Source organism: Cyanistes caeruleus, chromosome 36 (assembly GCF_971803275.1).
Source record: "Cyanistes caeruleus chromosome 36, bCyaCae1.hap1.1, whole genome shotgun sequence".
Classification (NCBI taxonomy): domain Eukaryota; kingdom Metazoa; phylum Chordata; class Aves; order Passeriformes; family Paridae; genus Cyanistes; species Cyanistes caeruleus.
In genome coordinates this window covers 614,124-628,918 of record NC_141737.1, presented here as the reverse complement: position 1 = coordinate 628,918, position 14,795 = coordinate 614,124, and the positions used below count along the sequence as shown (strand labels likewise).

General features: G+C 60.9%; 2 protein-coding genes across 2 annotated transcripts in view; one reads left to right on the top strand and one right to left on the bottom strand.

Moving 5' to 3' along the window:
* PPFIA3 (PPFI scaffold protein A3) overlaps nt 1-5,222 on the top strand; it is a 45,756-nt gene extending 40,534 nt beyond the window's left edge. The window contains exons 26-30 of the mRNA XM_086871544.1: nt 290-465; nt 1,222-1,290; nt 2,741-2,903; nt 4,073-4,136; nt 5,025-5,222. Of these exons, the coding sequence (XP_086727670.1) occupies nt 290-465; nt 1,222-1,290; nt 2,741-2,903; nt 4,073-4,134 (470 nt within the window). The 3' untranslated portion in view covers nt 4,135-4,136; nt 5,025-5,222. The remainder of the gene's footprint in view (nt 1-289; nt 466-1,221; nt 1,291-2,740; nt 2,904-4,072; nt 4,137-5,024) is intronic.
* A 610-nt stretch (nt 5,223-5,832) lies between these two features.
* HRC (histidine rich calcium binding protein) lies at nt 5,833-11,301 on the bottom strand. The gene is made up of 7 exons (XM_086871649.1): nt 11,221-11,301; nt 8,751-9,803; nt 8,566-8,666; nt 7,225-7,293; nt 7,023-7,077; nt 6,092-6,128; nt 5,833-5,960 (listed from the first exon to the last, which is right to left on the bottom strand). Exons 2-7 carry the CDS (start codon nt 9,793-9,795, stop codon nt 5,924-5,926), a joined length of 1,344 nt encoding a protein of 447 aa, XP_086727775.1. The 5' UTR covers nt 9,796-9,803; nt 11,221-11,301; the 3' UTR covers nt 5,833-5,923.
* Nucleotides 11,302-14,795: the final 3,494 nt, after the last annotated feature.

Here is a 14,795-nt window from a genome sequence, read left to right as displayed (position 1 = left end):
TTTGGGGGTCTGGGGAGGTTTGGGGGGATTTAGGAGCACGGGGGGGATCTGGGGATTTTTGGGTTGGTTTTGGGGGGTCTCAGGGAATTTGGGGGGGTCTCGGGGGGTCTCGAGCCCACCCAGATGTGGCGGTGAGTGGGTCAGAGCCTGGGTGAGCAGCGTGGGGGGTTTGGGGGGGATTTTGGGATGGAATTTGGGGGGTCCTGGGGGATTTAGGAACCCGGGGGAATTTGGGGTTTTTTTAGGGGGTCTCAGGGGAATTTGGGGGGGTCTCGGGGGGTCTCCCCAGATGTGGTGGTGTGGTCCAACGAGCGGGTCAGCGCCTGGGTGAGCAGCGTGGGGCTGCGCGAGTTCGCCCCCAACCTCGGCGAGTCCGGCGTGCACGGGGCGCTGCTGGCGCTGGACGACACCTTCGACTGGGCTGACCTGGCCCTGCTGCTCCAGATCCCCACCCAAAACTGCCAGGTGGGCACTGGGATGGACTGGGATGGACTGGGATGGACTGGGATGGACTGGGAATGGGATTGGGATGGACTGGGAGGGACTGGGATAAACTGGGACACACCTTCGACTGGGCTGACCTGGCCCTGCTGCTCCAGATCCCCACCCAAAACTGCCAGGTGGGCACTGGGGGCACTGGGATGGACTGGGATGGACTGGGATGGACTGGGATGGACTGGGAGGGACTGGGAGGGACTGGGAATGGGATTGGGGGGCACTGGGATAAACTGGGATGGGACTGGGGGGCACTGGGATGGACTGGGATAAACTGGGATGGGACTGGGAAGGGAACTGGGGGGGACTGGGATCATCAACCCCGCCCAATCCCCCGAATCCCCACCGTGTCCCCAAATTCCCCCCAAAATCCCCCCAAATCCCCCCAAATTCCCCCCAAATTTCCCCCAAATTTCCCCCAAATTCCCCCCAAATTCCCCCAAATTCCCCCCAAATTCCCCCAAATTCCCCCCAAATTCCCCCCAAATTTCCCCCAAATTTCCCCCAAATTCCCCCCAAAATCCCCCCAAATCCCCCCAAATTCCCCCCAAATTTCCCCCAAATTTCCCCCAAATTCCCCCCAAAATCCCCCCAAATTCCCCCAAATTCCCCCCAAATTTCCCCCAATTTTTCCTCCAATTTCCCCCCATCCCCCAAACCCCCCAAAACCCCCTCAAGACCCCCCCAAGACCCCCCAAGACCCCCCAATCCCCGCTGTGTCCGCAGGCGCGGCAGCTGCTGGAGAAGGAATTCAGCGCTTTGATCTCGGCGGGCACCGAGCGGCGCCTGGATGAGGTGGGGGCGGGGCGGGACCCCCGAGACCCCCCCCGGGACCCCCAAAATCCCCCTTAAACCCCCCCCCGAAATTCCAGCCCAAATCCCCCCCCAAATCCCCCTAAATTTCCCCAAAAATCGCCCCTAAAATCCACCCAAATCCCCCCGAAATTCCACCCAAATTCCCTCCAAAATCCCCCCCAAATCCCCCTAAATTTTCCCCAAAATCCCCCCCAAATCCTCCCAAATTCCCCCCAAAATTCTACCCCAAAACCCCTCAAATTTCCTTCCAAAATCCCCCCTAAATCCCCCTTAAACTTCCCCTAAATTCCCCCCAAAATCCCCCCCAAATCCCCCCCCAAATCCCCCGTAAAATCCCCTCAAATTCTGTCCCAAAATCCCCCCAAATCCCCCCAAAATTCCACCCAAAATCCCCCCACCCTAAATCCCCCCAAGACCCCTCCCCAAATCCCCCCCGAACCCAACGGGGGCCCCCAAAACCCCAAAAAATCCCCAAAATCCCATTTAACCCCCCCAAATCCCCCCCAAATCCCCTCCCCCAGGCCTGGGGAGGGGTCTCTGATTTCGGGGACCCCCCCAGGACGCCCCCAGACCCTTCAGCCGCTCCCCAAAACCCCCCAAATCCCCCCAAAACCCCCCAAAATCCCATTTAACCCCCCCAAAACCCCCCCAAATCCCATTTTATCCCCCCAAATCCCCTCCCCCGCCCCTGGGGAGGGGTCTCTGATTTCGGGGACCCCCCCCGGACGCCCCCAGACCCTTCAGCTGCTCCCCAAAACCCCCCAAATCTCCCCAAAATCCCCCCAAAATCCCATTTACCCCCCCCCAAAATCCCATTTATCCCCCCCAAACCCCCCAAAACCCCCCCAAATCCCCTCCCCCAGGCCTGGGGAGGGGTCTCTGATTTCGGGGACCCCCCCCAGGACGCCCCCAGACCCTTCAGCCCCTCCCCAAAACCCCCCAAATCCCCCCCAAATCCCCCCAAAATCCCATTTACCTCCCCCAAATTCCCCCCCAAAACCCCCCCAAACCCCCCCAAATCCCCTCCCCCGCCCCTGGGGAGGGGTCTCTGATTTCGGGGACCCCCCCAGGACGCCCCCAGACCCTTCAGCCGCTCCCCAAAACCCCCCAAATCCCCCCAAAATCCCATTTACCCCCCCCCCCAAAACCCCCCCAACCCCCCCCCCAAATCCCCCCAAAATCCCCCCAAAATCCCATTTAGCCCCCTCAAATCCCCCCAAATCCCCTCCCCCGCCCCTGGGGAGGGGTCTCTGATTTCGGGGACCCCCCCAGGACGCCCCCAGACCCTTCAGCCCCTCCCCAAAACCCCCCAAATCCCCCCAAAATCCCCCCAAAATCCCATTCACCTCCCCCAAATTCCCCCCCAAACCCCCCCAAATCCCCTCCCCCGCCCCTGGGGAGGGGTCTCTGATTTCGGGGACCCCCCCAGGACGCCCCCAGACCCTTCAGCCGCTCCCCGTCCTGGCGGAAGCTGTTCCGGGAGAAGGAGCTGCGGGGGGGGGGTCCCGACGCCGCCGAGATGTTGCCCCCCAACTTTCGGGGGGGACCCCTGGGGACCCCCCCCCTTCCCCTGCGCAAGGTCCAGCCCGAGGGTGAGGAGGGGGCGAGGGGGGTTTGGGGAGGGGTCTCGGGGGGGTTTGGGGGGGTTTTGGTGTTGATTTTGGGGGTCTGGGGGGGATTTTGGGGGATTTTGGGGGGGGTTGAGGGGATTTTGGGGGGTCTGGGGGAGGTTGGGGGGATTTTGGGAGGATTTTGGGGGTCTTGGGGGGGTTTGAGGGGATTTTGGGGGGATTTGGGGTTGATTTTGGGGGTCTGGGGGGATTTGAGGGGATTTTGGGGTTGATTTGGGGGGGTCTTGGGGGGGTTTGGGGGGTTTTGGGGTTGATTTTGGGGGTCTGGGGGGATTTTAGGGGGATTTTGGGGGGATTTGGGGTTGATTTTGGGGGTCTGGAGGGGGTTTTGGGGGTCTTGGGGAGGGTTTGAGGGGATTTTGGGGGGATTTGGGGTGGATTTCGGGGGTCTGGGGGGGATTTGGGGGGGTTTGGGGGGGTTGAGGGGATTTTGGGGTTGATTTTGGGGGTCTGGGGAGGGTTTGGGGGGATTTGGGGTTGATTTTGGGGGGTCTGGAGGGGGTTTTGGGGGTCTTGGGGAGGGTTTGAGGGGATTTTGGGGGGATTTGGGGTGGATTTCAGGGGTCTGGGGGAGATTTGGGGGGGTTTGGGGGGCTTGAGGGGATTTTGGGGTTGATTTGAGGGGTCTGGGGGGGGCTGGGTGTATTTTGGGGGAATTTGGGGTTGATTTTGGGGGTCTGGGGGGGGTTTGAGGGGGTTTAGGGTGGATTTTGGGGGTCTGGGGGGACACTTGGGTTGATTTAAGGAGGGGTCTTGGGGGTCTCGGGGGGTTTGGGGGGGTTTTGGGGTTGATTTTGGGGGTCTGGGGGGGTTTTAGGGGGATTATGGGGGGGGTTGAGAGGATTTTGGGGGGATTTGGGGGGTCTTGGGGGGTTTTTGGGGGTCTTGGGGGGGTTTGAGGGGATTTTGGGGGGATTTGGGGTTGATTTTGGGGGTCTTGGGGAGGATTTTGGGGGTCTGGGGGTGTTGGGGGTTCTCGGGGGGATTTGGGGAGGGGTCTCAGGTGGTTTTGGGGGGATTTTGGGGGATTTTGGGGCTCCGGGGTTATTTTGGGGAGGGGTCTCGGGTGACTTTGGGGGGTTCATTTTTTGGGGGGGGGTCCTGACCCCTCCCCTCCCCCCCCCCCCCAGGGAATTCGCTGCCCCCCCCGAGGGGGGATGGGGGGGTCTCGGTCCGGACCTACTCCTGCTAACGGTGAGGGGGGGTCCCCAAAATTGGGGAGGGGTCCCCAAAACCCGGGGGAGGGGCTCAAAATTGGGGAAGGGTCTCCAAGATCGGGGGGGTCCCCAAAATTGGGGAGGGGTCTCCAAAATTGGGGAGGGGTCCCCAAAACCTGGGGGAGTGGCCCAAAATTGGGGAGGGGTCTCCAAAATTGGGGGGGTCTCCAAAATTGGGGAGGGGTCCCCAAAATTGGGGAGGGGTCTCTAAAATTGGGGAGGGGGTCTCCAAAACCCGGGGGAGGGGCCCAAAATTGGGGAGGGGTCTCCAAAATTGGGGAGGGGTCTCCAAAATTGGGGAGGGGTCTTCAAAACTGGGGAGGAGTCTCCAAAATTGGGGGGGTTCCCAAAATTGGGGAGGGGTCTCCAAAACTGGGGAGGGGTCCCCAAAATTGGGGAGGGGTCTCCAAAATTGGGGAGGGGTCCCCAAAATTGAGGGGGTCCCCAAAATTGGGGAGGGGTCTCCAAAATTGGGGAGGGGTCTCCAAAATTGGGGAGGGGGTCCCCAAAACCCGGGGGAGGGGTCTCCAAAATTGGGGGGGTCCCCAAAACCTGGGGGAGTGGCCCAAAATTGGGGAGGGGTCTCCAAAATTGGGGGGGTCTCCAAAATCTGGGGGAGGGGGTCTCCAAAACCCGGGGGAGGGCCCCAAAATTGGGGAGGGGTCTCCAAAATTGGGGAGGGGTCTCCAAAATTCGGGATCGCCAAAATTGGGGAGGGGTCCCCAAAATCGTGTGGAGGGGGGAGGGGAATTGAGGAGGGGACCGAGAAATTTGGGGAGGGGGTCTCCATGATGGGGGGAGGGGTGAGAAATTTGGGGGGACCCCCCCCCCCCCCTCATTTCTCACCCCTCCCCCACCCCCGCAGGGTCCCTGACCTGACGGACGAAGCCTGGGGGGGGGGGAGGGGCGACCCCCCCCCCAAATCCCCCTCCCCAAATTCCCCCCCCCCCCCCCGCGATCTGTTCCGGGTGGGGGAGGGGAATTTTGGGGACCCCCCCCCAAATTAAAAACCCGCTGAGCCCCGAGGGGGTGGGGGAGGGGCTCTGTCTCTGCTGCTATAAAAGGGGGGGGGGGGGGGAGGGGGGGATTTTGGGGGGGGGGCGGGGGGGTTCCTCTCCCCTCCCCCCCTCCCCTCCCCCCCTTTTGCGCCCCCTCCCCATTTTAACCCCCCGGCGCGGGGGGGGGTCTGCATGGAAAAATAAAAATTAAAAATTAAAAAAAAAAAAAAAAAAGGAAAATTTGGAATTATTTGCGACCCCCTCCCCAAATTAAAAAAGGGTTGGGGTCTCTCAGGACCCCTCCCCAAATTAAAAAAGGGTTGGGGTCTCTCCGGACCCCTCCCCAAATTAAAAAAGGGTTGGGGTCTCTCAGGACCCCTCCCCAAATTAAAAAAGGGTTGGGGTCTCTCAGGACCCCTCCCCAAATTAAAGGGTTGGGGTCTCTCAGGACCCCTCCCCAAATTAAAGGGTTGGGGTCTCTCAGGACCCTCCCCCCTCCCCCTCCCCAAATTAAAAAGGGTTGGGGTCTCTCAGGACCCTCCCCCTCCCCAAATTAAAAAGGGTTGGGGTCTCTCAGGACCCCTCCCCCCTCCCCAAATTAAAAAAGGGTTGGGGTCTCTCAGGACCCTCCCTCCCCTCCCCCACCCCAAAAAACGCCGCCCCCTCCCCCCAAAATCCTTTCCAAACTTTTATTCCCCACCAAATTTGGGGAGGGGGCACAAAATGGGTGGGGGGAGGGGTCTTCAAACCCCCTCCCCAAATTCCTTCAGGGCTCGGGGGGCTCCAGGAACCTGGCGAGTGACCTGGGGGGGGGAGGGGGGAGGGGTTAAATTGGGTCTGGGGGCGTCCCCGGATGGAGGTGGGGGAGGGGTCGGTGATGGGGGAGGGGGAGACCCCTCCCCCCCCCTCAATTTGGGGAGGGGGCGGCACTCACTGCAGCAGCGCCCCCGAGAGCTCGTCCACGAGGCTGCCTGGGAAATGTGGGGAGGGGGCGTCAGGGGGGCTGGGGGAGGATTTTGGGGGGTCCTGGGGCTGATTTGGGGGGTCCCGAGGGGGTCCCGGGGGGGATTTGGGGGTCCTGAGGGGGATTTTGGGGGTCCCAGGGGGGATTTGAGGGTCCCGGGATGGATTTGGGGGTCCCAGGGTGAATTTTGGGGGTCCCGGGATGGATTTTGGGGGTCCCAGGGTGAATTTTGGGGGTCCTGGGGCTGATTTTGGGGTCCCGGGGGTGATTTTGGGGTCCTGGGGGGGATTTTGGGGGTCCTCAGGGGGTCCGGGCGGGATTTTGGGGGTCCCAGAGTGAATTTGGGGGTCCCAGGATGGATTTGGGGGCCTCGGGGGTGAATCTTGGGGGTCCCGGGTGGATTTTGGGGGTCTCAGGATGGATTTTGGGGTCGCGAGGATGATTTTTGGGGGTCCCAGGGGGGATTTGGGGGTCCCAGGGGGGATTTGGGGGTCCCGGAGTGGATTTTTGGAGTCCCGGGATGGATTTGGGGGGTCTCGGGGATGAATTTTGGGGGTCCCGAGGCTGATTTTGGGGGTCCCGGGCTGGATTTTGGGGGTCCCGGGGGTGATTTTGGGGGTCCCGGTGTTGATTTTGGGGGTCCCGGGGCTGATTTTGGGGGTCCCGAGGGGGTCCCGGGGCGGATTTTGGGGGTCCCGAGGGGGTCCCGGGGCCGATTTTGGGGGTCCCGGGGGTGATTTTGGGGGTCCCGGGGCTGATTTTGGGGGTCCCAGGGGTGATTTTGGGGGTCCCGGGCTGGATTTTGGGGTCCCGGTGTTGATTTTGGGGGTCCCGGGGGTGATTTTGGGGGTCCCGGGCTGGATTTTGGGGGTCCCGAGGGGAATTTGGGGAGGGGTCTCACCTGGCCGGCAGGCGGTGTCGCACAGGAGGGGACACAGGTAACAGAACTGGCAGCCCTGGGGGGGTTTTTGGGGGTCATTTTGGGGGGGATTTGGGGGGTCCCGGGGGTCCCCAGAGGGTCCCCAGGGGTTTTTTGGGGTTTTTGGGGTTTTTTGGGGTTTTTGGGGTTTTTTTGGGGGGGTTTTGGGGGGTTTTGGGGTCACCTGGCAGGGGGGGCAGGGGTCGCTGGGGTCCCCCTCGGTGCAGGGGCAGCGGGAGCAGAGCCGGCAGTGCTGGGGAGGGGTCGCGGGGGGGTCAAAACCCCCCCAAAACCCCCCCAAAATCCCCCCAAAATCCCCCCAAATCCCCCCAAAAATTCCCTCTAAAACGCCCCCAAAAAACTCCCCCCAAATCCCCCCCAAAATCTCCAAAATCCCCCCCAAAAACCCCCAAAATTCCCCCCAAACCCCCCAAAAACCCCCAAAATTCCCCTAAAATCCCCCCAAAAACCCCCAAAATTCCCCCAAACCCCCCCGAACTCCCCAAATTCCCCCGAATTCCCCAAAATTTCCCTAAAATCCCCCCCCAAAACTCCCCAAATTTCCCCCTAAACTTCCCCAAATCCCCTCCAGACCCCCCCAAAACTCCTCAAATTCCCCTAAAATCCCCCCAAAATTCCCCCAAATCCCCCTCAGATCCCCCAAACCCCCCAAAAATTCCCCCAAATCCCCCGAATTCCCCCCAAAAACTCCCTCCAAATCTCCCCAGATCCCCCAAATTCCCCAAAATTTCCCTAAAATCCCCCCCAAAACTCCCCAAATTTCCCCAAAACCCCCCGAACCCCCTCAAAATCCCCCCCAGACCCCCCAAAACTCCTCAAATTCCCCTAAAATTCCCCCAAATCCCCCAGACCCCCCCAAAATCCCTCCAAACCCCCCAAAATCCCCCCAAATTTCCCCAAAATCCCCCCCAAAACCTCCTGAATCCCCCCCAATCCCCCCCAAATCCCCCCAGACCCTTCAAATTCCCCCAAATTCACCCCAAAAAACCTCCCAGACCCCCCCAAAATCCCCCCCAGACTCCCCAAAATCCCCCAAAATCCCCCAAAATCCCCCCAAAATCCCCCCAAAATCCCCCCAGACTCCCCAAATTTCCCCAAATTCCCCCAAATCCCCTAAAATCCCCCCCAAAATCCCCCCAAATCCCCCCAAATCCTCCTGAACCCCTCAAAATCCCCTCCAGACTCCCCAAATTCCCCAAAATTTCCCCCAAAATCCCCCCCAAATTTCCCCCGAACCCCCCCAAATCCCCCCCAGACCCCCCAAATCCCCCCAAATCCCCCCCCAAATCCCCCCAAATCCTCCTGAACCCCACAAAATCCCCCCTGACTCCCCAAATCCCCCCAAATCCCCCCCAAAATCCCCCCCAAATCCCCCCAGACCCCCCAAATCCCCCAAAATCCCCCCCAAATCCCCCAAAATCCCCCCAGACCCCCCAAATCCCCCAAAATCCCCCCCAAAATCCCCCCCAAATCCCCCCGGACCCCCCCAAATCCCCCTCCCCACCTTGCAGGCTCTGCAGTAGCGGCAGACGGAGCCGGGCCGGTACCGCCCTTCGGCCTCACCTTCCTCATCCTCCTCCTCCTCCTCCTCCTCTTCCTCACCCCCTGCATTTTGGGGAGGGGTCGTTGGGGGGGGTGGGTGGGGGAGGGGTCCCCCCCCCTCCCCCCCAAAAAAAACCCCAATCCCACCTTCCTCTTCCTCCTCTTCCTCCTCTTCCTCGGAGCTTTCTTCATCTTCATCATCATCATCATCATCCTCGGGGCTGGGGGAGGGGCTGCGGCCTTGGTGGGGGAGGGGCTGGCCTTCATCCTCCTCATCCTCATGGGGGCGGTGGCCTTCATCCTCCTCTTCGTCACCGTGGCCTTCATCCTCCTCTTCGTCACCGTGGTGGCCTTCATCATCTTCGTCACCGCGGTGGCCTTCATCATCCTCGTGGTCGTCATGGCGACGGCGCTGGCCTTCATCGCTCTGGTGGCCTTCATCATCCTCATCATCGTCGTCACGGTGACGGCGCTGGCCTTCATCGCTCCGGTGGCCTTCGTCACCCTCGTCACCCTCGTCGCCGTGGCGATGGCCTTCCTCGCCCCGGTGGCCTTCACCATCCTCATCGTCATGGCGACGGCGGTGGCCTTCGTCATCCTCGCCCTGGCGGCCTTCCTCCCCCTCCTGATGGTGATGATGGTGAGGATGATGATGGTGAGGATGATGATGGTGGTCCGGGGGCTCTTCCTCCCCCTCCTCCTGCTGATGAGGATGATGATGGTGAGGATGATGATGATGATGATGGTGACCCAGGGGCTCTTCCTCCCCCTCCTCCTGCTGATGATGAGGATGATGATGGTGGCGGTCGCCGGCGGAGCCTTCATCCCTCCGCTGCTGCTGCTGCTGCTGCTGGTGATGATGATGATGATGATGGTGGTGATGGTGATGAAGGCTCTGCTCTTCCTCCCCGCCCCCCTCCTCGTGCTCTCGGGGGGGGCTGCGGCCTTCCTCCCCCGGCCGAGGATGATGAGGGTGATGAAGGTCAGGCTGCGGCTCTTCCTCCCGAGGACGAGGATGATGAGGATGATGATGATGATGAAGGTCAGGCTGTGTCTCTTCCTCCCGAGGATGATGAGGATGATGAGGATGATGATGATGGAGGTGATGAAGGCTCTCCCGGGGGTCCCCCTGAGACCCCCCCGGGTCCCCCCGGAGCAGCAGCAGAGCCACGAGGAGCCAGGGCCGGAGCATGAGTGACCCTGAGTGACCAGTGAGTGACCACTCACCGGAGTGACCACTCACCGGAGTGACCACCGAGTGACCCTGAGTGACCACTGAGTGACCCTGAGTGACCACTGAGTGACCACTGAGTGACCACTCACCGGAGTGACCACCGAGTGACCACTGAGTGACCACCAAGTGACCACTCACCTGAGTGACCACTGAGTGACCAGTGAGTGACCACTGAGTGACCCTGAGTGACCACCGAGTGACCACTCACCAGAGTGACCACTGAGTGACCACTGAGTGACCACTGAGTGACCACTGAGTGACCACTCACCAGAGTGACCACTCACCTGAGTGACCAGTGAGTGACCACCGAGTGACCCTGAGTGACCACCGAGTGACCACTCACCTGAGTGACCACTCACCTGAGTGACCACTGAGTGACCACTGAGTGACCCTGAGTGACCAGTGAGTGACCACTCACCTGAGTGACCACTGAGTGACCACCCACTGGAGTAACCACTGACCTGAGTGACCACTCACCTGAGTGACCCTGAGTGACCCTGAGTGACCACTGAGTGACCACTGACTGACCCTCAGTGACCACTGAGTGACCACTCACCTGAGTGACCACTGAGTGACCCTCAGTGACCACTGAGTGACCACTCACCGGAGTGACCACTCACCTGAGTGACCACTGAGTGACCCTCAGTGACCACTGAGTGACCACTCACCTGAGTGACCACTGAGTGACCCTCAGTGACCACTGAGTGACCACTCACCTGAGTGACCACTGAGTGACCCTCAGTGACCACTGAGTGACCACTCACCGGAGTGACCACTCACCTGAGTGACCACTGAGTGACCCTCAGTGACCACTGAGTGACCACTCACCGGAGTGACCACTCACTGGAGTGACCACTGAGTGACCCTGAGTGACCACTGAGTGACCACTCACCTGAGTGACCACTGAGTGCCCACTCACCGCTGAGTGACCACCGAGTGACCACTCACCTGAGTGACCACTGAGTGCCCACTGACCACCGAGTGCCCACTCCCCGGAGTGACCGCTCCGAGTGACCACCGAGTGACCACTGAGTGACCACTGAGTGCCCACTCACCTGTGCCCACTCACCTGAGTGACCACCGAGTGCCCACCGAGTGCCCACTCACCGGAGTGACCGCTCCGAGTGACCACTGACCACTCACCGGAGTGACCACTGAGTGACCACCGAGTGCCCACTCACCTGAGTGACCACTGAGTGACCAATGACCAGTGAGTGCCCACTCACCTGAGTGACCACCGAGTGCCCAGCGAGTGTCCACTCCCCGGAGTGACCGCTCCGAGTGACCACTGACCACTCACCGGAGTGACCACTGAGTGACCACCGAGTGCCCACTCACCTGAGTGACCACTGAGTGACCACTGACCACTGAGTGCCCACTCACCTGAGTGACCACCGAGTGCCCAGCGAGTGTCCACTCCCCGGAGTGACCGCTCCGAGTGACCACTGAGTGACCGCAGCAGCTGCCGCCCCTCCCCCACCCCCACCAACCCCGGGGTGGGGGAGGGGCGAGAGAAATTTGGGGCCCAAACCCCCAAAATTCAACATTTCGGAGCCGTTTGGGGCGTTTGAACCAAATTTCGGGGTTTTTAACCCAAATCCTGAAGGTTTTAAAATCAAATTTGAAGTTTTTAATCAAATTTTAAGTTTTTAAATCCAATTTTGGGGGGTTTTAATCCAATTTTGGGGGGTTTTAATCCAATTCTGGGGGGTTTTAATCCAATTTTGGGATTTTTTTAAATCAAATTCGGGGGAGTTAAATAAAATTTGGGGTTTTTTAATGGAATTTTGGGGGTTTTTAACCAAATTTTGGCGTTTTAGAGGGCAAAAATCCAAATTTTTTTCCCATTTTGGGAGATTTTTTCCTCACTTTTGGGGATTTTTCCTCGTTTTTGGGGAGATTTTCCCGATTTTGGGGAGTTTTCCCCAATTTTCGGGGATTTTTTTTTTTCCCCTTTTCTTTGAGGTTTTTTCCCATTTTTTGGGGGATTTTCCCCCATTTTTTGGGGAGGGTTAAAAATTGGGGGAGGGGCTCCTCCCGGGGGAGGGGGAGGGGCGGATTCATTTTGGGGGAGGGGTCCCCAAATTTGGTTTTTTTGATATTTTTTAGGGGGTGGGGGAGGGGCGGAAATCGGACCCCGGGAGCTAAAAATAACCCCGGGGTGGGGGAGGGGCGGCTCAGAAGGGGTGGGGGAGGGGTCGGGAGGCGCCGCGGGGGATTCTGGGAACCCCCCCCCCCTTTTTTTGGGGGGGGGGGGTGTCAAGGACAATTTGGGGAGGGGGATGGGGGGGGGTTGTGCCCCTCCCCCCACCCCCGCACGGCCTTGGGGGAGGGGATAAAGGGGGGACCCCTCCCCCACCCCGCGAGGAGCCGCTCGCGCCGCGCCATGGGGGGGGCGCAGGTGAGGGGGGGGGGGAGGGGAGACCCCTCCCCAAATTATGGGCGGGGGGGGGGGGAGGGGAAGCAAAGGGACCCCCAAATTTTGGGGAGGGGGCGCGGTTAAAACCGGAATTGGGGGAGGGGGAGACCCGAATTAGGGGGGGAGGGGCCCCGGTTATGGGGGGGGGGCACAAATTGGGGAGGGGGCGTGGGGGGACCCCGAATTATGGGGTGGGGGGACCCCAATTTTGGGCGGGGGGACCCAAATTATGGGGAGGGGGCTCCATTAAAACCCGAATTAGGGGCGGGGGACCCCCAAATATTGAAGTGAGGACCCCGAATTTGGGGAGGGGGCGTGCGAGGCCCCCAAATTATGGGGAGGGGTCTCCATTAAAACCCGAAATTTGGGGAGGGGGCTCCATTAAACCCCAAATTAGGGCGGGGACCCCCAAATATCGAAGTGAGGACCCCAAATTTGGGGAGGGGGCGAATGGAGACCCCAAATATCGGAGTGAGGACCCCGAATTTGGGGAGGGGGCTCCATTAAAACCCAAATTATGGGGAGGGGGGACCCAAATTGGGGAGGGGGCTCCATTAAAACCCGAATTAAGGGCGGGGGACCCCCAAATATCGAAGTGAGGACCCCGAATTTGGGGAGGGGGCTTCATTAAAAACCCGAAAATTGGGGAGGGGGGCTCCACTAAACCCCAAATTATGGGGAGGGGGGACCCAAATTGGGGAGGGGGCTCCACAAAACCCGAAATTAGGGGAGGGGGCTCCATTAAAACCCGAAGTGAGGACCCCGAATTTGGGGAGGGGGCTCCACTAAAACCCGAAATTTGGGGAGGGGGCTCCATAAAACCCCAAATTAGGGGGCGGGGCACCCCCAAATATCTCAGCGAGGACCCCGAATTTGGGGCGGGGGTCTCCAATTTTCCACCGGGGGGGGGTTTCCAGGAGCCCCCTCCCCACGGCTCAGAGCCCCCTCCCCAAATTCCCCCAGCTGCTGCTGCTCCTGCTGCCCCTCCTGGCGACCCCCGCGGATTTGGGGACCCCCGGCTCGCTCCGCGCTCTGCCCGGGGGGGTCCCGGCGGATTTGGGGGGGGTCGCGGTGGATCTGGGGGGGGTCGCGGTGAATTTGGGGAGGGGTCGCCCCCGTGCCGGGCCGTGAACGTGACGGTGGCGCTGGAGAAGGAGCAGTGCCCGCAGTGCCGGGCCGTGACCGCCACCGCCTGCGGGGGCTTCTGCCGCACCCGGGTGAGGATTTGGGGGGTCCCGGGGGGTCCCGGGGTGAATTTGGGGGGTCCTGGGGGGGTCCTGGGGGGTCCTGGGGTGAATTTGGGGAGGGGTCTGGGGATCTGAGTGGGTTTTGAGAGGGTTTCGGGGAGGTTTAGGGGATGTGGGAGGGGTCTGGGGGGATTTGGGGAGGATTTGGGGGGTCCCGGGGGGTCCTGGGGGTGAATTTGGGGGGTCCTGGGGGGGTCTTGGGGGGTCTGGGGTGAATTTGGGGAGGGGTCTGGGGATCTGAGTGGGTTCTGAGAGGGTTTCGGGGGAGGTTTAGGGGATGTGGGAGGGTTCTGGGGGATTTGGGGGGTCCTGGGGGGTGCTGGGGGGGTTTTGGGGGGTCCTGGGGTGAATTTGGGGGGTCCTGGGGGTCCTGGGGGGGTCTTGGGGGGTCCTGGGGTGAATTTGGGGAGGGGGTTTGGGGATCTGTGTGGGTTTTGAGAGGGTTTCAGGGGAGGTTTAGGGGATGTGGGAGGGGACTGGGGGATTTGGGGGGTCCTGAGGGGGTTTTGGGGGGGTCTTGGGGGGTCCTAGGGGGGTCCTGGGGGGTCCTGAGGGTGAATTTGGGGGGTCCTGGGGGGGGTCTTGGGGGGTCCTGGGGTGAATTTGGGGAGGGGTCTGGGGGGTTTTGGGGGGCTTGGGGGGGTTTGCGATGCTTTCGGGGGAGGTTTAGGGATGTGGGAGGGGTCTGGGGGATTTGGGGAGGATTTGGGGGGTCCTGGGGGGCCCCGGGGGGGTCTTGGGGTGGTTTTGGGGGGTCCTGGGGGGGTCCTGGGGTGAATTTGGGGGGTCCTGGGGGGGGTCTTGGGGGGTCCTGAGGGTGAATTTGGGGGGTCCTGGGGGGGTTTTGGGGGGTCCTGGGGTGAATTTGGGGAGGGTCTGGGGGGGTTTTGGGGGGCTTGGGGGAGTTTTGAGAGGGTGTCGGGGGAGGTTTAGGGGATGTGGGAGGGGTCTGGGGGGATTTGGGGAGGATTTGGGGGGTCCTGGGGGGTTTTGGGGAGTCCTAGGGATGAATTTGGGGGGTCCGGGGGTGAATTTTGGGGGTTCTGGGGGAATTTGGGTGACTTTTGGGGGGTTTCTGAGGGGTTTTTTGGGGGGGTTTTAGGGGATGTGGGAGGATTTGGGGAGGATTTGGGGGGTCCCGGGGGGATTTGGGGGGTCTGGGGATGAATTTGGGGGGTCTGGGGGTGAATTTGGGGGGGTTTGGGGGGGTCTGAGGTGCTTTTGGGGCAGATTTTGGTGAGGATTTTTCTGGGAATTCCCCAAATTTGGCTCTTTGGAGCCTCCGGGATATT

Coding starts and splice junctions, on each gene's coding strand:
- HRC (XM_086871649.1), bottom strand. CDS start 9,795: ATGCTCCGGCCCTGGCTCCTCGTGGCTCTGCTGCTGCTCCGGGGGGAC. Junction 7,294..8,565: donor GCTACTGCAGAGCCTGCAAG/GTGGGGAGGGGG, acceptor ACCCCTCCCCAG/CACTGCCGGCTCTGCTCCCG. Junction 6,129..7,022: donor CGACACCGCCTGCCGGCCAG/GTGAGACCCCTC, acceptor CACATTTCCCAG/GCAGCCTCGTGGACGAGCTC.